Here is a 22,500-nt window from a genome sequence, read left to right as displayed (position 1 = left end):
ACACACGCACAACCACAACCACAAGACAACAAATCACGCCTCCTTCAGAAAAAAGAGACGTAAAGAGAAAAACAAAACCAAATCAATAACATGACTGGGAGATATCAATGCGACACAAACAAGTAATCCAAGGATGTGAAGGTGCTGGAGTGTAGGAATGTATAGCAGGAGACACAGGAATGCAAGACGAAGGTGTGAGGTGACCGAACGTGGGAAAGAATGTCAAGGAGGATGATAAATGATTGAAAAAAATGGAGATATAGTTTTACACGGAAGAAATCACTAGGAAAGTAAAGAATACGAATAACGGTAAAGCTTAAAATCGGTTAGTGTGATAATATAGACACGGTAGAGTCATGCACCTAAGAAAATATGATTCGAGTAAAGGAGATGAAGTGAAGTGATTTATTTTAAACAGTTCTTATCATTTTTCTTTCCTTTGTCTTCCTTTAATTCCATTTTCACCTCTTTTCTTCTTCCTCACTGCTTTCTCCCTCCCCCTCTTTTTTTCTCTCCCTCTCTCTCTCTCTCTCTCTCTCTCTCTCTCTCTCTCTCTCTCTCTCTCTCTCTCTCTCACTGCCCTCTTTTTTTTTTACTCTCTCTCCTCTCCTTCCTGCCACGAAAGCTGCGTGTCATCTACCTCTTCAACCGGCCGAGTAAGCAGAAACACAACTGAATGGTAGAGAGAAAAAAAAAAGAAGCTAAAAAAGATAATATATTTTCTCTTTGTTCTTCTCCTGTGACTAATTCCTTTTCTCATCCATTTATTAACATCTTCCTTTATTGACTCCTTTCCTCTCCATTTCCCTTCTTCTTTCAGTTACGATGTTTCTCCTTTCATTTCGACTTTATTTGATAATTTATTTAGCACATTTTAGTTCTTTAAGTTAAACAAATGCAATATTATGCTCTTTTTTTCTCTAACATGTTGTTTTTTTTTTCTCTAACATATGATAGCTCATCTCTCTCTCTCTCTCTCTCTCTCTCTCTCTCTCTCTCTCTCTCTCTCTCTCTCTCTCTCTCTCTCTCTCTCTCTCTCACGTGGTCAGGTGGTGAGGCAAATAAAGGTGTGGCTTAATATTTCATCTCTCATCCTTCCTCTCTCCCTTCCTCCATATTACCCCATCCCCCTCCTTATTCCCCCATACTCGTCCTCTCTCTCTCTCTCTCTCTCTCTCTCTCTCTCTCTCTCTCTCTCTCTCTCTCTCTCTCTCTCTCTCTCTCTCTCTCTCTTCCTATACCTCGCTTCGTCCTTCCACGAGGCCGTCTGGGAAGCTGCAGGTGATAATTATGTTTTTTTGTTGTTGTTGTTTTCATTGTATTCCGCAGGAGGAGTCACGCAGCAGAAGGAGGAGGAGGAGGAGGAGGAGGAGGAGGAGGAGGAGGAGGAGGAGGAGGAGGAGGAGGAGCATATGCAAAAGAGGGAACCAGACAAGGAAAATAATCATAGGCTTGAACAAGGAAAAGAACACCTAAAAATACAAATGACAGATCTAAAAGCAGAGAGGGCAAAAATAAAACACGAATGAGAAGCACCAATAGATGAATGAGGCAGAGGAAGAGGCGAGAGAGCGAAGACACGGAAGGAAAGGGAGGTGTGGGAAGAAACAGAGGAAGGGGAAGGACGGTTAGAAATCAAAGAGGAAGGAAGGAAGGTGAGGGAAGTAAGGAAGACAGGAAGAGAAGAAGAAGACAGCTAATGCCGCGTCAGTGTTCGCAGGAAAGTAAAAGTGGCGGTACCGGAATTTCACTCTGCTCGGTAAACAGGATGACGGGCGGCCTGGAGGGAGGTGCGTTACGAACCACCTGTAATTAACTTCAACTAGACACCTGCTCACCTCCCCTCCCCTATAACACATCTGCTGCATCACCACACTGTACTACACCTCGCAGACACCTCGCCAAATGCCTCACACGAGAAAGGATGCGAATATGATGTGAAAACGCTGATCACGTTCTTCAACAGGAACAAAAAACATAAAAAACAACAACAACTCCATTCAAACCTGTTCCTATGAGATGAAGGATGCTGCCTTTTACGTTCTATAGCTGCTATTTGTCTTCTCCCGATGAGTCTTTGTGTTCGTTGTAATGTTAAAGAGTGAGAGTGGACGGAGGTGAGCAGGGAAGTCTGGAGTCCTTGTTCATTCTCGTCGACTTTCTTATCTTCTTAAGGCAGAGAACTAGGGATGTGATGCTCGTTTTTGCTCTCTCTCTGTCTCTTTCTCTTTCTCTCCTTATAATCTCTGTTGGATGAATGATGATTCGCACAGAATAGAAGTTAATTGACGGTGAGAATAACACGTTTTTTTTACATTGATTTTGCCACAGGGTATGCCAGACTAGGGCGATAATTATGCTTGGTAGTCGTGTGGCTATTTTTTTTTTAGTTATGTTTCACTTTCACTTGGTCATATCTGAGGCCTTTTGGTTGAGAAAAACAGAACTGAATACTCGGTGAAATAGCACGTTATTCTTTTACAGTGATTAACTTCAGGGGTGGTGCGACAATTCTGCTTGGGATTTATGTGCTTATAGTCATGTTTTCATTTCACCTTATCTCACCCAAGACATCCGGGCAGAAATGTAACCCAGTGGTCCGTGAAATAGAAACTTTTTATTACTTTTCCACACTGTCTAACATCACGAGAGGTGCGGCAGTCATATTTGGACGTTGCATGTTTTTCCTCTTTTTTTTTTTTATCTACGTTTCCCTTTCACTTGGTCACATCTGATCCCTCTCCGTAGGCTGATATACAGCTTAATAGGCCATGAAGTAAGAACGTCTGCCTTAGCACTGCCTTTTTTTCAGATATGCAATGATAATACGACAATCAGCTTGGGAACTCTGTGGCTTTATGCTCATGTTCCTTTCACCTGGACAATTCTAGTAACATCAGAGCCATGGACACTTTACTTTCAGCTAGATGTGTACAGGGAAGGGGACAGAGTTGTTAACAGTTACAGATGGGCATTATACTCAAATTTATCTTTCACCTGGGCACTTCTAACAATATCAGAACCATGGATACAGTCGTAGATAGTCAGAATTTGTGATGATCATCTGGTTGGTCATTAACTACTTGCTGTTGGCGTAACCTTGGCATAAATCCTCGTTATCAGCAGAAGGTGTTGCGGTGGCCATAAGCATCCCCGCATCCCACTGTTTAGCCCAGCCAGCCGTTTTCCTTGAGCGGGTCACTTACGTATATTTGCTGCCCACCCAAACCATTCCTGTTACATACCAACTCAAGGGCAGGGAGGCGGGTCTGGTGCACGAGTGGTCGGTGGTCGTGGCGGTGGTGATTATAATGGCAGTTATGATGATTATGATGATGATAGTGGTGATAAGGATAATTTGAGGCGCAGTGGCTAAGTTTTCTTAATTTTTCTTCTTTGCTTCTTTTTTCTTCTCATTATTATCACAATATTTTTTTAAGTTGATTTTTGCAGTTCTCGCGTATTCTTCCTTCTACGAAAATAATTAAACTCTCTCTCTCTCTCTCTCTCTCTCTCTCTCTCTCTCTCTCTCTCTCTCTCTCTCTCTCTCTCTCTCTCTCTCTCTCTCTCTCTCTCTCTCCCTGTGATAGAAATACGAGTACTTCACAAACATTAAGCGACAAACCAAAACTCAAATAAATCAAGTCTGAGCGTGAAAGCAAAGGGTACATCTCGAGGGCGTGAGAGGATACAAAGGTTAATGGCCTCTCCACCTTTCCTTAAGCAGGTGGCGTCCATTGGCAGTGCGTGAGTGCCGGGGTGGCGAGGATGGCGGGAGCTTTATGGGGTCAGGAGGCAGGGTGGAAGCGGAGATAGTGCAGGTGGTGGTGGGAGCGGTGGAGAACCAGGAGGAGGAAGTATTATAGGTGGTATCTGAGGAAAGGTAAAGGTGAAATTAGTGGTGGTGGAGGTAGTGGAGGTTGTAGGATGATGGTGGAAGAGGTGAGGGTGGTGAGGTGGTGGAGGAGGAGGACGTGCAGGTGACGGTGGATGGAGGTGTGGGTGGCAAGTTGATACAAGGAGGGATTCATGTAGTAAAGATTTAAGTAAAGATAGATAGAGTTGACTGGAATGAGGAAGACATAAGCCATGAAAATTTATAGTCAGGAAGCTTCGAGAGAGAGAGAGAGAGAGAGAGAGAGAGAGAGAGAGAGAGAGAGAGAGAGAGAGAGAGAGAGAGAGAGAGAGAGAGAGAGAGAGAGAGAGAGAGAGAGAGAGAGAGAGAGAGAGAGAGAGAGAGTCTGCTATGGGAGTCAATATCGATGAGAGATGAGTGGAGATACGAGTTTGTGGTTATCTATTGTCAGCGATGGTGGTGGAGGTGGTGGTGGTGGTGGTGAGGTGAAGGTCAGTAGTCACCAACGTTAACTAATTGCTCACTTAATCTCCTTGCCAGTGACATACTAAATAACTCTCTCTCTCTCTCTCTCTCTCTCTCTCTCTCTCTCTCTCTCTCTCTCTCTCTCTCTCTCTCTCTCTCTCTCTCTCTCTCTCTCTCTCTCTCTCTCTCTCTCTCTCTCTCTCTCTCTCTCTCTCTCTCTCTCTAAAAACAAAAGTCTTACAGTTTTTTCTTCACGGGATTTCTTCACCCATTGCAAAGTAATACTATTTTTCTTCTCCCTCATTTCATTCTCCTTTTCCTCCTTTCCTTTCCACTTACTTTCTCATTTCTCTTTCTTCTCTTCACCATCATAACATTATTTCCCTCACGAACCTACTCCTTTTCCTTCTTCTTCTTCTTTTTCTTCTTCCTTCCCTCAGTAAAATGGTTGAAAAATTTTAACTTTTTTTTCTCCTTTCTTCTTCCTGATAATATTTTCTTAACGTGAAATTAAATGTTGTTCTTTTCCTTTCTCGTCTCTCTCTCTCTCTCTCTCTCTCTCTCTCTCTCTCTCTCTCTCTCTCTCTCTCTCTCTCTCTCTCTCTCTCTCTCTCTCTCTCTCTCTCTCTCTCTCTCTCTCTGGTTGCTCCCTGATCCATAAAGTCGTGGAGAGAAAGTCGTCTCCACCCACCCAAACATCTGCCTCCTCCTCCTCCTCCTCCTCCTCCTCCTCCTCCTCCTCCGCAAGCTGTCTTACCTCATCTCCTTAACTTCCCTTCTTCTCTCTTCTTATCTTCTCTATATTTAGCATTTTTCATCTTTCACTTTCTTAATTTTGCTGCAGGATGGAAAAAAATCCTCTTGTCTTTCTTTCTTTCATATTTCTCGTCTCTGTCTTTCCTTTATTTTGTTCGTCTATCATTATTATCCGTGTTATTTTGTACCTTTTATCATTTTATCTTTCGTCTTTCGTCGCTTTCCCTTTCCGTTATTTCGGAGCGAAATTGTAAAGGGATGTTTGACTTTATAATCTTGTGTGTCCATCTTTGAAATTAGTCTTCATTTTTCTTTTTTTTTTCCCCCTCTCTCTTTCTTGCTTTGTCCTCTCGTCTCCAATGCACCCTTTCTCTTTCTGTTCTTCGTGTTCTTGTTCCCTCCTTTCTTTCTTCCTTTCCATCTCTTTTCGTCTCATAATTTCATCCGTCGATTATCGCTTTATCACCTTCTCTAGTCCCCCCCTCTCTCTCTCTCTCTCTCTCTCTCTCTCTCTCTCTCTCTCTCTCTCTCTCTCTCTCTCTCTCTCGTCTAGAGTTAAACATATCTTTCTTTCTCTAATTCTACAAGTTTTTTTCCTTTCCTCCTTCTTATGTTTGTCCTCCTTTGTTCCTGAATCTCTCTCTCTCTCTCTCTCTCTCTCTCTCTCTCTCTCTCTCTCTCTCTCTCTCTCTCTCTCTCTCTCTCTCTCTCTCTCTCTCTCTTACACTTTCATTTTTTTCCTCCACCACTACCACCACGCCCTCCCACGACCCGTCCCCCTCCAGCCACCTCCCCGACACGACCCCCTCCCATCTACCCAAGACATTCCCCCTCCGCCCCCTCACTCTAGTTTCACCCACGCCTCACTTTCTTCGTTGCATCACTTACTTGTCCGTTTCCTCTCTCTCTCTCTCTCTCTCTCTCTCTCTCTCTCTCTCTCTCTCTCTCTCTCTCTCTCTCTCTCTCTCTCTCTCTCTCATTCCCTTTCTCCCAACATTCACAATCGACTAATCTCTCACGTTCTCTCCTTCTTCTCCTTTCCAATCACGAATTTTCTCTTTATTTTTGTAAGTACGTACAGTTTGTTTGAGTTTCTTCAGGTGATTCATTTCTTTCCCTTTCTGTCCGTCTCCGCCACCACCACCACCATGACACACACACACACACACACACACACACACACACACACACACACACACACACACACACACACACACACACACACACTCCCTCTCTCTTGGTGCTCGAATGACCGCGCTATTTTCAGCCCTAGACAAGGAGGAGAAGAACAATTTTTCACTCTTAACTTCTGAGGCACGGCAGCGGCGGGGAAAGTGTGTGGGTGGGTGGAGAGGTGAGGGCGTGACAGTGGCCGGGGGGATGCGGGGAAGTGAGGTGGGAGCAGACAGACGGAATGGGAGAGAGGGAAAGAGAGAGTTGTTAAAGAGAGGAAAAAAGGACATGGTGGATGAGATAAAAGTACGAAGGGAAACATGAGCGATCTGATAAAAGGGAGGAAGAGAGTTTAGTGGATAAAGAAACGCGGGAAAGACAAGAGGACTGGACAGTGACCGGCACACAGAGACAGAGGAAAGGTGGGTGAGGGAAACTGCTGGCACTAAGAGAGAGAGAGAGAGAGAGAGAGAGAGAGAGAGAGAGAGAGAGAGAGAGAGAGAGAGAGAGAGAGAGAGAGAGAGAGAGAGAGAGAGAGAGAGAGAGAGAGAGAGAGAGAGAGAGAGAGAGAGAGAGAGAGAGAGAGAGAGAGAGAGAGAGAGAGAGAGTTTAATAACCTCTTAAAATATGTGCATTCATAAGAAACCAAACTAGTATTGCTTAAACATAAACAGACATTAACAGGCACAAAGAAAGAAAGAGCAACAGAGAGAATTATTACCGGTACTTCAGAGAGAGAGAGAGAGAGAGAGAGAGAGAGAGAGAGAGAGAGAGAGAGAGAGAGAGAGAGAGAGAGAGAGAGAGAGAATCGGAACACTTGCACGGGGGGTCGAGGGAGCTTCACCCCGGTTACCACATCCCGACTTTCTACAGTTCACGCAGGGAAAGTCAAACTCGATAAAATGTGTTATTAATCCGTGTAATAAATTGAAGGCGCGCATGACCCGCCGGTGAAAATAGTGCATTAGCTTATCACGGGTCGTGGGCGGCACTCACACACTCTCTCTCTCTCTCTCACCCTTGCTTGGGGGCGGGGTGGTGCCGAGTGGGGAAGGGTGCAGGGTACTGAGGGAAGAGTGAAGAACTGTGCTGGGTGGAATGAGGAGAGAATGGTGAGGGAGGAGAGGAAGGAAAGGAAGATGCCGTTAGTTTGGTGATGTGGAAGGAGATAATAGTGAAGAAACGTAAGAACAAGTGGAATAGTGAGGATTGACAATGTGGAAGGAGAAAGAATGAAATGGTGATTGAATGGTGATAGAAAGGAAGGAGCAGATGATGTGGTAAGGATTGCTGATATGGAAGGGAAGGAAAGAATAGTGATGAAGGAGGGGAGAAAGGGTAGTTGGCATGATGAACACTGGCGATCCCCTCTGAAAGATAGAACATGAAACGTGAAATCACCAAATAATGGGCAATGAAGCAAGAATTCCCCACATTTCTAACTCTAATCACCAAAACTAAAACCAAAATCTAATCACCAAAACACTTCCAGATATTCAAACAACCGCTTCCTCATTCTAACCACTGCAAATACCTACCACTATGCCAGCACACCATCACTCTGATCACCCTAAAGTCTGTAGTCCACGGCCACTCTCCACTAACACCCGTCCAACCTTCCCCTGCCTTTCTGACCCTCGCCATTAGCTCTACAGCGCACCACGTCCAGCGCCATCTAATCACTCTCACGTCTTGTCCTCTCAGTGCTTTTCTTCCTTAAGTCCTCATTGGTTAGCGTGTCTGAACGCCTCGGCTTATCACTCATCCACTCCTCGCTTCTGCCTCGCTCGTCTAGCTCCTCCCCTGGACCCCCATCGCTCCCAAACCCTCGACTTCATTTGTTTCGTCATCAGTTCCGGAAACAATTTTGTGGTCGGCGCTGTATTCCCGACTACTTACTCCACAGCGCCTGGAGGAGGAGGAGGAGGAGGAGGAGGAGGAGGAGGAGGAGGAGGAGGAGGAGGAGGAGGAGGAAGAGGAGGAGGAGGAGGATCAACTAGGTGAAACACATTCGCTAGGAGGATAAAGACTAGGAGGAGGGGGAGAGGAAGAACAAGAAGAGGAGGAGGGCCAGCTGGGCGAAGCATAGTCGTGATGTGAACAAGAGAACCAAGAAGCAGGAGGGGCCAAGGGGAAGGCGCGAGGTGGGGGTGGGTGAGAAGAGGAAAGGGAAGGCGAAAAAAGTAGTCAGCACACTCCACCTGGCGCAGCTTCTCGTGACCTGACGGCAGAGGCACCACGACCCCGCACGACCCTTTCTTGTGGCGCGGGGGGAGGGACCGAGGAGTCGCACCGGTGGGCTGAGATCATGACCACGGCTGCTGCTACTCTTTGTGCATCGCTGGAGAGGAAAAGAAAGCTGCGATGCTCCCGTGCACTTGTCTTCCCGTCATTATCTTTAGGGGAGCTTCCCGTCGCCGCCGCCACCACCACTGGGTGAAGCAGACGCACCGCTCTCCCGCCGTCTCTCCTCCCCGCCTTCCCATCCTTGACGTGAATCCCCTGAGGCTTCCTTCCCTTCCTCGGCCACTTCCTGCCTCCTTCAGCCGTCTTCTGCCACACTGGTGCTGTCATTTTGCTCTTCCCTAAGGCTCATTCATGTCGACATGCTCCCCGCCAGCACCACACACACACGCAAACACACACACACACACACACACACACACACACACACACACACACACACACACACACACACACACACACACACACACATATGCAGGACCTCCCGGGGTATGGAGTGGCACGCAGGCCCACTCTCACTTCCAAGAACCCACTTGAAGATTTCTCGAGCCTTTTAAAGTCTTCGGGACCAGCGGTGAGTCCTGCACGAGTCGCAGCCTGAGCCCCCTTGCTTCCCTTGATCACGGAGCGCTGTGAAAGTCTGCCGCCCTCCACACTGCCATTTCTCATTGGGTGTCCGCGTGATGGCCCTCATCGGCGTGGCGAATGAGAAACGGCAGGTCCGTGTGTTGGCTGGTCTGTTCCTTCACAGTCTTGCCTTCGCGCCACTCGTGCGCCGCCCCACGGAATCAACCCAAGCAGGAACTTGTGCGCATTACTTTCCAAAGATGGGTCGCGGCCTCTTGCGTGCTCCTCTGGCAGCGTCCTGGTTACGGCCGCTCTGAGTCAGGCCGAGGCGCGGCGGCTGGTGGGTGGAGCTCGGCAAGGCAAAACACACACACACACACACACACACACACACACACACACACACACACACACAAATAATGGCATGAAATTATCAATTGAAGCAATTTGGCTTAGTTTTCCTCGTCGGCAGCCTCGGATGCCGCCCCTTCTCCACTCCCACGGACAACAGCGGCTGGACAAAACAGACTGAGGCAGCCTACAAAGCCTGGCACGCTGGACAAAACAGAGTAAACATCAGTGTATGCCTTTCCCCGCCTACGAGGTCTGCAAAACACTGCCTCAAACAACTCTTTCCCTCCAGCTATTCGTCTATAGATCTTGCATGCAACCTGAACGCCGCGTGAGTTTGACGAGTCCAGAACTGAAAACCTTTTAAACCTTCACCTCGTTCTTGATCTCACTGCGAGTCCAAACCGCAGGAACACAAACAAGGAGGGAGACGAAATAAAAGAAAAAGATGCAGTTAAACGATGGACGTGGCGGTGATGATGAAGGACGGAGGTCGTCGTGGGAACCTCTACATAATTAACTACTATTTCTCTTCACCCATTAGCCCACCACAACCACCACCACCACCACCTGCGTGTCCCGTCACCTCTCCCGCTCACACCTTTATTACATAAGATTCATTGCTCTCCTACGACCTTGAGGGAATAGCCAGGAGCAACAGCATCACTACCACCACCACCACCATCTTCCTCCGTCCTTCCCTCGCTCCTTCCTCCTTTCCTTCCTTCCCTCATTCACAGATCCAACACCACCGCCACCTTCCAATTTTCCAGTCCTGGTGTCGGAAATGGGAGGTGAATGAGGAGTGAGAGCTCGAAAGATGAGGTTCATTAAAGAGGACGAGGTGTTAAAGGGGGAGGAGACGGAGGAAGAGTGACAGACTGAGAGGAGAGGGGAGGAGCAAATAAGAATCTAATTACACACACACACACACACACACACACACACACACACACACACACACACACACACACACACACACACACACACACACACACACACACACACACACACACACACACACACACACACACACACACACACACACACACACACACACACACAGAGAGAGAGAGAGAGAGAGAGAGAGAGAGAGAGAGAGAGAGAGAGAGAGAGAGAGAGAGAGAGAGAGAGAGAGAGAGAGAGAGAGAGAGAGAGAGAGAGAGAGAGAGAGAGAGTCATACTGTACATTTATTGGGCCAAATAACTTTAATCTTTTTTCGATTCTAACCAAATGATAACGTCAGATCCAAGAGAGAGAGAGAGAGAGAGAGAGAGAGAGAGAGAGAGAGAGAGAGAGAGAGAGAGAGAGAGAGAGAGAGAGAGAGAGAGAGAAAGAGAGAACACGTCCTTGGTCTTCCTCACCTCCCCTCCAGCTACTACACTCCCCCCTACAGCTAGTACAAGTGTCCGTGGCTGTGTTTAATGATTCTGTTTCTTCCATCTACTCAAGGACGGGAAGAAAAGATGCCACGTTGCCTAAAATAGAGAGGGTGCCTGCTTACCTTCCCGTCCCTCCAAAGTCCCCTCCTTTACCCATCCCTTACCCTCCCTTGCCCATCCCGTCCCGAAATAGAATCTGTAGAAGAGAGAGAGAGAGAGAGAGAGAGAGAGAGAGAGAGAGAGAGAGAGAGAGAGAGAGAGAGAGAGAGAGAGAGTGTAGGTGTTTGAATAATAATAATAGGAAAATTTTGGTTATTTCCGACATAAACACACACACACACACACACACACACACACACACACACACACATATCAAGGTTAGTACGTTCGTCTGAATGACACAGACACGAACAAAATAAGTGAGTGAGTGAGTGAGTAACCTTTAATATTAGTCGTATATTCACCCTCAACCTGCAATTAAAACTACTTTGAACGCATATAAGACCAGTTACCATTTTCCTTTTATATCTGTTATTATCTTATCATTTCATACTAAAACACTGACAGGGAGAGACCCGACAGACAGACAGGCAGACAGAAAAAGGCAGAGAGAAGGCCAGACAAGAAGAGAAATAAAGGGCAAACAGACATTCAGACAGAGAGACAGTGAGAGTAGAGGAAAACGACAAATAGAGAGTTAAAGACAGGATAACGAAGTGGAAGAGACAGATGAACAGGTAGATAGGCAGGGAAAGATAAATAAACGGAGAAAGATGACGCAGAAACAGACACAGATAGCGAGCGAGCGAGCGAGAGAGAGAGAGAGAGAGAGAGAGAGAGAGAGAGAGAGAGAGAGAGAGAGAGAGAGAGAGAGAGAGAGAGAGAGAGAGAGAGAGAGAGAGAGATGGCTAAAAAGACAGAAAAAGCATAGACAGACAGACAGACAAACATTACAAACAGATAGACAGTATCCTTCACACACATTTAGTTCATTCTCTGTCCTCCACTTTTTTTTTTCCGAAGCCTTCACCGTTACCTTTAAACTCATAAAGAAGATGAAAACAATGAAGTGAAAAAGATAAAAAATAAAAGAAAATACGTAGGAAAGAACAAAAGAGAACCACAGAAAAATAACAGAGCCAGAAACAGGAACTAATCAAACACACACACACACACACACACACACACACACACACACACACACACACACACACACACACAAAATCAAATCACCACTCACATACAAATAAATCAATGTAACTTCACTATTAAAACTAAAATAATCTAAAAAATCACAAAGTACAATAGAACAACGAAGAGAAAAAAGCATCACCATCACCACCACCACCATCATCATCATCATCATCATCATCACCATCAGGAGCAGAGCAGTCAGCCATCACAGACGAACACAACGAAGTCTATCTCCATTAGCCGCTGAAGTGGAAATAAATTTTATGTTTCTTCCTGAAGCGAAGGACAACTTTACCATCGGCTTGTTAATTGCCTCCACGCACGCAAACGAAAACCAAGAGGAGGAGGAGGAGGAGTAGGAGGAGGGCGTCGAAAAAAAAAAAAATGATAACGATGATGATGATGATGACGAATAAGAGAAAGAGGTTGAAGAAGAAGGAAAAAAAAAAAAAGAAACAGAAAAAAGAGAAGAACGATAAGTAGTAGTGGAAGAAGGGAATGATGATGATGATGATGAGGAGGAGGAGAAGGAAGAAGACAATGCAGAGTAGGTAAACACAAAAGCAGGTGTTAATTTCCAGCAGGCCGTTGCATTCCTTCTCTATTGTTGTCAGTGGCCTGTTGAGACAATGAAGCTTGTCAATAACGCGCAGGCAGGAATTATCTCTCTCTCTCTCTCTCTCTCTCTCTCTCTCTCTCTCTCTCTCTCTCTCTCTCTCTCTTGGTGCCACATTCTAGAAGAAAAAGAAGAAGAAGAAGAAGAAAAAGAAGACAACAACAACAACAACAACAACAACAACAACAACAACAACAACAACAGCAACAACAACAACAACAACAACAACAACAACAACAACAACAACAACAACAACAACAACAACAACAACAACAACAACAACAACGACGGCGACGACGACGATAGGATCAGAAAAAAAAAAAACCTAATGTTTCCTTAAGCTAGGAATGACATACACACACACACACACACACACACACACACACACACACACGAAACCTTCTAGAAATTCTTGGAGGCGCTTCTAGTAACCTTCCGAAAGTATGTTGGAGGAAGAAGGGACCACCACCACCACCACCACCACCACCATTACCACTGCTCACACAACGCTGTATTACGAAGAGTTAGTGACGCCACGTGGCCACCATATTGCGTCACCAGGTTGATGGCGACGCACCGCAGGGCACTTTAGGCTGGCACCCGAAAGGCGCCTATAGAGGGTGACAGGCGTGTTGTGTTTTTGCTGCCACTAGATGTCACGTTACCATTATGCCCTGTGTTAACTGATCTAGTATTGCTGCAAGGAATTAGTTCAGAACACGTGTGGATAAGTGGAAGGCGGTCTCTCCCTCTTTCTCAACTCTATGCTACTGACGAAGGTGCAACTGAGAATGCAAAGGCTCAAGCCTCCGCAGAACCAATCCAGCTTTGGTTGGCTAACGAACTGGTTCTGGCGGGTTCTGTGAGGCTCCGGAGGGAAGGAGTGAGTGGAGGAGTCTTTTTTACTCCCTTCACTCCCCCTCCCTCGTAACCCCTTCCATCACTCCCCCATCCCCCCAATCGTCCCCTCCTCCCGTCCCTCCTTCCGTCAGACCGAAAGAGAAAGTTCGGCGCTCTCGGGCTTGTAGTGTCGACTGCCGAAATTTACTAGTCTTAATCTATTTCCTTCTTTCTGACTGAGGTGAGCTTTTCCTGTTTATGCCAAACGACCTGTGACTGACCAGTGTGTGTGTGTGTATGTGAGTGCATTTTACTTTCATTTCATGAGAGAGAGAGAGAGAGAGAGAGAGAGAGAGAGAGAGAGAGAGAGAGAGAGAGAGAGAGAGAGAGAGAGAGAGAGAGAGAGAGAGAGAGAGAGAGAGAGAGAACAAAAAAAATTAATCAGGCTCCTAAACACACAAACACATACATAGAAAAACACGGAAACAGAGACAAACGAATAAACAAAGAGTCAGAACCCGATGTACGTAAACAAGAACTGCAACTGTAAATGATCCAATAACGCAACAAATAACACACTGGGCTGAGTCACCTGGACACACAACGTTACACTACACGCACACTCACTAAACCAATTAAACATAAACATTCTCAACCGCTGAACATGAACGTAAGGAGATTACAGTTACAGGGACGCTGGGCCAGTAGTAGTAGTAGTAGTAGTAGTAGTAGTAGTAGTAGTAGTAGTAGTAGTAGTAGTAGTAGTAGTAGTAGTAGCAGTAGTAGTAGTAGTTAGTAGTTGTAGTAGTAGTAGTAGTAGTAGTAGTAGTAGTAGTAGTAGTAGTAGTAGTAGTAGTAGTAGTACTACTAGTAGTAGTAGTAGTAGTAGTAGTAGTAGTAGTAGTAGTAGTAGTAGTAGTAGTAGTAGTAGTAGTAGTAGTAGGCTGAGAGAGGAAATGAGATAACATAATAAGATGTGGCGAGGAGGGGAGGTGAAGTGATCAAGGTAAGGCGAGGCGTGAGAGATAGACAGGCTGACAAGACCTGGAGACGTGAGGTGAGGCGCTAAATTAAGGAAATGAGAATCCAAAGAGAGTTATTCGCCCCGCAAGGTCTTTTGGGCCACCACCACCACCACTGCCGTCCCCACCACCAACACGATGACACGTAGGGAGCGGTTTTACACCTCCGTGACTCGCATATAGGAAGCACTATCATTAACATTTCGCATTACAAACTGCGTACCTTCTTCCGTCTGCGCACTTGAGCTGCTTTACTGATCATCGACACACCCACAGCCTTGCCCTCCTTCCTCCCTCCTTCCCTCATCGTGGTGCCAATGTTTTGAGTCATCCAGCGATAACCTATTTTATTAAGATGGTTTTCAATCTTCATATAATCGTCTATTTTCAGTAAGAGTAGAGGAAATAATGAAATAATAAAGGGAATACTTGTGTGGAAGAGTGACTAAAGATTATTTTAACTCTCTGATTATGAAAAAAATACCAATTACAGTTACTAATATCCTCTAATGGTATCTAGAATGTAAAGAAAGTGTTGTTTAGGTGCTTCAAACAATACTAATAGTGATACTAATGAAGTTTCACCAGAAGTCATTGATATCAAGGTAAAAATGGACACAGGAAATAGCAACGAAAAGTTGCCATCGAAATAAGACTGCTAGAGCTAACTGATAAAAATAACACTGAAACTGAAAGGTAAGCTAAAGTAAAGTCACAGAAAAGTGGGTTTCAAGTAAATATTTTGATCCGAGCGTCTCATTTTCAAACGGAATCCTTTATCTTTAGTTCCGGGAAGTGTATACGTATTATTTTCCCTCCCATTTTTCCCTGCAATTTAGTCTTGATTACATTACGTTACGCATGACTCGCTGCAGGACGTGTACACCTCGAGGTCGCCCTGCGCACCGCCGCGTCGTGTGAGGAGCTGCACGTGACCCCGGCAAGGCTGAGGTCGTGAGAAGCCATCATACTTACCAGCCTCAAGCCTACCTTACCTACTTACCTACCTGTCTTATACGTCTGTCATATCGCATACCTGGCTTATTTGTCTCTTAAGTGTCATATCTGTCTCACACCTGTCTAGTACCTGCCTCATTCCTATTTCAAATCCGCCTCAGTTATGTTATACCTGTCTCATACGTTTATCATGTCACATACCTTTCTCATATGTATGTCATACGTTTGTCATAACTGTCTTAGACCTCTCTTACACCTGCCTCACACTTGCCTTGCTCCTGCCTCATACCAGCCCCATCAGCGTCACTTGATCTACTTGATATTGATTACACTCCTGGACGAAACACTTGAGGTATTTTATCCCTTCTGTATTACAAAACTACGTCTCATCATGTTCCAATCTAGTATACTCTGACTTACTCTTTTTTCGTGTGTATTCGAGAGAAAGTAGTTATTTTGCTTTTTTTCGTAGACGATGTCCCAATCTAGTCTACTCTGGTTTACTCTTTCTTTCGAGTATATTCGAGAGAAAGTAGCTTATTTTTGTATTTCTTCGAAGACGATGCACGCAAAATGTTTATTTTTCTTCGACAAACTAAGATCTCCTTTACTTTGTGGGTGTTTCTTAACTGAGGATCTTTCTACTTCAGTTTATTCTACTCTGGCTTACTCTGTCTTCGGTGTAAGTTCTTGGAAGAATAATTTCATCTTTTGGAAAAGGATGCAGACAAACATTTATCTCTGTTCGATAATCTCAGGTCTATTCCAACCCTTGTATTTTATTGATCCATGTGCTCCTGTTGTTTATTTCCCTCCTAACTGTATATTCGAGAGTCTAGACTGTTCAAGGTGCAGTGGGCAAATATTTACTCCTACGATAATCTAAAATACATCTGTGTTACCTATACCTACCCAAGCCTCACTCTGCTACACCCCAGTTCATTTCGGCTTATTCTTCGGTAAATATTCCAAAGATGGCGGCTTGGCATGTCAAAGGAGGTACATGTAAATATTGACACAGTGATATTGTTTCCGCGGCGACGTCCTTCGCATCGTTTTCATCACTGGTCGCCAACACACAACAAAGGCAGATATTTCAAAGTTTCCCCTTCTTTCCTTCCTCCTTGTCGTAGTCATCCCACATCTCTCATTCTACAGACTCACCAAGTTTAATATGTTCTCCTCGCCGTCTTTGCTATATAGATTTTACCGCGGCATCGAGTTTTTGGGCGAGACAACTTTATAACTCAACACAGCATCCTCTCGGCGCCCCTTCAGCGTCTCCACAGCGAAGTACTCCTGCCGCGGCTGTTTGGTGAAGGTAAACAAAGGGGGAAGATGGGGAGAGGCGGGTGTTGGTACCAGACGCGGCGTGGTGGTTTCACAGACCCTGCTTGTTTATCCTTGACCGAGTGGAAGGGTGGGCGGCAGGCGGCTCGTGATGGTAGTGGTGGTGGGCCAAGCAGCAGCGGCGGTGGCAGTGACTGATCCACTGTACTACATAATGAGTGAATACGTAAATGTTTCTTCTTGAACTCAAGGAATACATGAAAGATATTAAACTTCTCTCTCTGTCTCTCTCTCTCTCTCTCTCTCTCTCTCTCTCTCTCTCTCTCTCTCTCTCTCTCTCTCTCTCTCTCTCTCTCTCTTTAGTCCAGCACGACGGTGGTGACCTTTTTTCTTTACATTCGCGGAAATGTTACATATTGAGAGTTGTAGAGATTCTCTTGTTACTTAATGTCACTGACCGCGTAATGATGCTCGTATGAGGAGGAGGAGGAGGAGGAGGAGGAGGAGGAGGAGGAGGAGGAGGAGGAGGAGGAGGAGGAGGAGGAGGAGCAAAAGAACAGAGGAAGGAAGGCTTTGGACAGGCAGCGGTGGTCACTTTAAATGTCGTGTGTTTTGTTTTCTCTCGTGGTTCGATTTCTCCATCAGTTAGATTTCCTCAACGCTCGTGTCACTCAGCGAGACGAGCCATCTAGGCCAGCCACGCTCTCAGCCATATATGTGTGTACGTGTGTGTGTGTGTGTGTGTGTGTGTGTGTGTGTGTGTGTGTGTGTGTGTGTGTGTGTGTGTGTGTGTGTGTGTGTGTGTGTGTGTGTGTGTGTGTGTGTGTGTGTGTGTGTGTGTGTGTGTGTGTGTGTGTGTGTGTGTGTGTGTGTGTGTGTGTGTGTGTGTGTGTGTGTGTGTGTGTGTGTGTGTGTGTGTGTGTGTGTGTGTGTGTGTGTGTGTGTGTGTGTGTGTGTGTGTGTGTGTGTGTATGTATGTACTGCCATCACCCCTACTACTACTACTACTACTACTACTACTATTACTACTACTTCTACTGCTACCACTACTACTACTACTACTACTACTCAGACGCCTACCAGATCCCAGTCCTGACTCGGACATAGAAACACACACAAGTGAGAGTCAGCAAAGTGAGTAAAAAAAAAAAAAAAGATAACATTACACAGTGCAATAAAGCGAGGCCAGACAAGGACGCGGAGGAAGCCGGAAGGAAGGAAAGAGCGATGAGTGAGAGCGGGAGAGGGAGAGGGAGAGGGAGAGGTAGGAGGAGGAAGAGAAGGAGAGAGTGAGAGTAACGGGGGCAGTGCGCGAGGGAGAGGAAGTGAGAGGAAGCGAGATATTAGCGTCACTTCTCCGCCCTGCACGCCCCTAGAGGCACCAGTGGGAGCCTGACGGAGGGACGCAGCGCAGATAACATGACAAAACAACAATGTAATGCGCAAAACTATACCAGACCTTCACGGTGGCGGTACAGCTGTGTGGCGAGCACTGCGGCGCCACAGGAGGAAAGGAGGGTGAGTTTGAGATTGGAGGAGTGTGTGTGGGGATGTGAGGTGGGGGTATGAGTGGCAGGAGCTCCCTCCCTCCAACACCTCGCGGAGTAATAAGCAACAAAAAGCTGAAGAGCAGAACTCAGTCACCTTCAAAGGTCGGTCACTCACTCGCTGAACCTCTCTCTCTCTCGCTCACTCTCACCCGACTCCCCTCTTCTTCTTCTTCTTCTTCTTCTTCTTCTTCTTTTTCTTTTTCTTCTTCTTCTTCTTCTTCTTCTTCTTCTTCTTCTTCTTCTTCTTCTTCTTCTTCCTCCTCCTCCTCCTCCTCCTCCTCCTCCTTCTCGTACCCCGCCTCCCTCGTATGTACCGCGACCATGTCTTGTCTGAGAGGGTGTTTTAGTGATCAAGTCTCCACAATTTATTCCCCTCGCGTGGGCAGCCTGGCCTCGCTTTATTGCGGCTCTGCATTATAAAAATAAACAGGCTTCTTGCCTTACCGATGCTGCTGCTGCTGCTGCTGCTGCTGCTGCTGCTATTGCTGCTGCTCTCTCCGTGCGTGGTGCGGGGCGGCCCGCCGGAAGCCCCGCCAAGGACGCCAGCACGGCGGCTGCGTGCACCTGCGGAAAACAAGAAAACAAGACTGTTATATAAATTACTATAGCAATAATAGTAATGGTAATGATAATAACGATGATGATGTGGTTACTACTACTACTACTACTACTACTACTACTACTACTACCAGTACTACTGAATAATAATAATGATAATAATAATAATAATAATAATAATAATAATAATAATAATAATAATAATAATAATAATAATAATTATTATTATTATTATTATTATTATTATTATTATTATCATTATTATTATTATGAGCATCATCAATCTTTCTTCTCGGGGAGAGTGGTGGATGGGGAGGTAGCCGTGAAAAGACAGGAACACCATACAAGGTCCACACCTGCAGTCACACCTTCACACACAAGTACGCACACGCTCCAGGTGTGCAGGGACAGCCACATCTGCCTGTCTAGCTTACAGGTGCCCAAGGAAGAAAGAAAAAATAAACAGTGTCTAGTTTTCAAATCTGTGACCTGTTCTTAAAAAAAAAATGATGAGATGGGATTCCCGGAGTCGCCTGAACCTAGACCACTACCATTACTACCCAACACCACCACAACCACCACCACCACCAGCACAACCACCACCACCACCACCACCCTCCACACACCGCGCGGTTACAGTGCAATGGGGTCGCATAATTCCGCTTATTTCCCAGTCAGTCAGTCCATTTCCTTCCCCTTTCGTTAAAACACTCCCCCTCCTCTCCTCCGTCCTTTCCTTGGCTTCCATCCCGCTGAGACAAAGACACAGCTTCTCTTTCAATGGCGCAAAGAATCCTCGGCCTCAGAAAAAAGATGACAGGAATTTGTTTCGCAATTTCACGGCTCGGACAGCAGCACCTTGCACGCGGCGCACCTCGGCACAGGAACTGGGTCGGCGGCGTCACCCAAGCGTGTCCCGCCGACCAGCCCGCAGCCAGCCAGCCACACCAGCCCAGCGAGCATACGAACATAGATTCTGTAGCCATTACCTTACTGGGGATGGTCTGGCGAGGCGGAGACGCAGGAAAGGAGGATTGTGGGTAGAGATAAGATGGTCTGGAAGAAAGGAAAAAGATGGCAGGGTAGCAATAGAGGAAATAGGAGGAAAGGAAGATAAGGCGTAGAAAGAGAAGATAGAGGAGGGTTTAGAAGATGTGTGTGTGTGTGTGTGTGTGTGTGTGTGTGTGTGTGTGTGTGTGTGTGTGTGTGTGTGTGTGTGTGTGTGTGTGTGTGTGTGTGTGTGTGTGTGTGTGTGTGTGTGTGTGTGTGTGTGTGTGTGTGTGTGTGTGTGTGTGTGTGTGTGTGTGTGTGTGTGTGTGTGTGTGTGTATGATGGAGTACATGAAGGATGGGGAATAAATGAAGGAGTAAAGAAAAAGAAAGGAAGAAAAAGGAAGAACAATAAATTAAGGAGTTACTATTTAGTAGGACTGTTCGAGACTTAACTATGGATGTCTTAGAGATTGGTAGTGAAGAGGATTCTCTCTCTCTCTCTCTCTCTCTCTCTCTCTCTCTCTCTCTCTCTCTCTCTCTCTCTCTCTCTCTCATTCTTTAACTTGCCTTTTTCTCAGTTCAGCCTCGTCGTTCACTTTCACTTCAGTACTTTCCTCCTCCTCCTCCTCCTCCTCCTCCTCCTCTTTCATGTCTTTGTTTTCATTCGGCCGCTTTTATGGTCTTAAATTTCACAGCACTGTCAACTCGCTTCATTGCAGTTATCTCATTTTTCTGTTCTACTCGTGCTGATCATCTGAGCCACCCGCCACCCAGCTCGAGGCAGTGGGGGGTTCCTCTGGGAGACAACTCGCGTCTCTTACTTACTAATGGCCAGATACCTGCTGCCATCCATCAGATAACTTCCACGTTGCTAAAAAGAGATGACAAATGAGAGAGAGAGAGAGAGAGAGAGAGAGAGAGAGAGAGAGAGAGAGAGAGAGAGAGAGAGAGAGAGAGAGAGAGAGAGAGAGAGAGAGAGAGACATTTCTCACTCAACGGACGGCCTCGTAATCACCAAACAGCCACCTGAGGGCCACGATGTCAAATGTCGAGGTCAGGTCACAGGGAGGGAGGCTCACAAAACACTGCCAAGAGTCCTGGGATCCTGGTACGTCCCTGGAAACAAGCTGCCGAGTGACCCTGAGGTGTCCTAGCAAGGTGTCCTAAACTTCGTACTCCTTCCTCAAGTCGTGGCCAAGGACTGAGGGGCTGGCGCGGAGGTCTTTGGGTCCTTAGGAACGTTGTGTGTCAGATGAGAGAAGGGAGGAGATGAAGGGTATGAAGGGAAGATGGGAGAGGTCGTGAGGGCAAGGGAAGATGGATGGATGGAGAGGACCAGGTGGAGTAGAAGGAGAGAGGTAAGTAAGGTGCCGTCAGGAGGGAGGGAGGGAGGAAGGGAGGGAAGAAGGGAGGGAGGGACGGAAGGAGGGAGAAGCTGGCGTCACGATATAGTGAGGGAAGAAGGAAGGGAGGGAGGTGGGTATGCCGGCATTAGAATGGAGGGACGAAGGGAGATGGGTGTAAAAATTGCTGTCATAGTAGAGAGGGTAAAAAATGGGTAGAGTGTGGCGTCAGGGTGGTAGGATGAAGGGAGAGGGGTAGTAGAGGGAGGGAGGAAGGTGGGTAGTCTGGTGTCAGGGTAGTGCACGGAGGGAGGAAAGAGAGAGAGTAGCCTGGCGTCAGGATGGTCACGCGTAGAGTCCAGGAGATAAGCCTCGACCTTCTCCTCATCCCTCGCAGGTGTTGAGCAAGGGTTCACTTTTACTCTTACGAGCTTTAAGTCGCTAATTCGAAAGTCCCTCCACTTGGGTTGGGGCGAGTCTGCGGTGCCCTGCGGAGCGTGACGGAGACAACAGCCACCGCCTCGGCCCCTCAGGTGTGGAGTACGGCAATAGTTCTTGCAGGGTGGTAAACACTATAGTCAGGTGTTCTCATGTGAGGAAGCCAGGGAGAGTTTCAGCTTTTATTACTAGAACTCAATGGAAGCTTTGAATCGATTCCTTACAGGTTCTCGTAACTGATGTGAGGTGTACAGTCATTTCTCTTCCTCCCTTCCATTACTCCTTCCACCGTGCAGCCAAACCCTCCCCTTCCCTCTCTCTCTGCCAGTCTTCTGCATTCTACCTCTTAAAACATAAACCAATTCCCCTCAATGATATGAAACGCCTCGTTGAGAATAATTCTTGTTGTGTAATGTGTGTGTGTGTGTGTGTGTGTGTGTGTGTGTGTGTGTGTGTGTGTGTGTGTGTGTGTGTGTGTGTGTGTGTGTGTGTGTGTGTGTGTGTGTGTGTGTGTGTGTGTGTGTGTGTGTGTGTGTGTGTGTGTGTGTGTGTGTGTGTGTGTGTGTGTGTGTGTGTGTATGTGTGTGTAACGCAGAATTCAAGGTCCCAACACAAGGCACCTGTAAACTAAATCTTTGGCATCTACAATACACTTCATGCATCAAACATACAGAGGCTGTGTCTTCATCTTGAGTGGATTGCAGGGTGAGCTATGAGAGGAAGGTAAAAAAAAGCGGAGAGAGAGAGAGAGAGAGAGAGAGAGAGAGAGAGAGAGAGAGAGAGAGAGAGAGAGAGAGAGAGAGAGAGAGAGAGAGAGAGAGAGAGAGAGAGAGAGAGAGAGAGAGAGAGAGAGAGAGAGAGAAATAACAACTCACAGCATAAGAATTAGACAATACAATAGAAAA

General features: G+C 46.4%; 2 protein-coding genes across 3 annotated transcripts in view; one reads left to right on the top strand and one right to left on the bottom strand.

Annotated features, from left to right (window-relative positions):
- LOC135100959 (uncharacterized) overlaps nt 1-22,500 on the bottom strand; it is a 228,424-nt gene that overhangs the window by 22,919 nt on the left and 183,005 nt on the right. The window contains exon 3 of the mRNA XM_064004575.1: nt 18,709-18,828. Within this exon, the coding sequence (XP_063860645.1) occupies nt 18,709-18,828 (120 nt within the window). The remainder of the gene's footprint in view (nt 1-18,708; nt 18,829-22,500) is intronic.
- The window catches only part of LOC135100669 (sal-like protein 3), a 70,798-nt gene that overhangs the window by 10,011 nt on the left and 38,287 nt on the right, over nt 1-22,500 (top strand). The gene's annotated exons all lie outside the window — the stretch shown is intronic.

Source organism: Scylla paramamosain, chromosome 5, assembly GCF_035594125.1.
Source record: "Scylla paramamosain isolate STU-SP2022 chromosome 5, ASM3559412v1, whole genome shotgun sequence".
NCBI classification, from domain to species: Eukaryota; Metazoa; Arthropoda; class Malacostraca; order Decapoda; family Portunidae; genus Scylla; species Scylla paramamosain.
The sequence above is the reverse complement of the archived record's forward strand: the minus strand, read 5'-3'. Positions and strand labels throughout refer to the sequence as shown.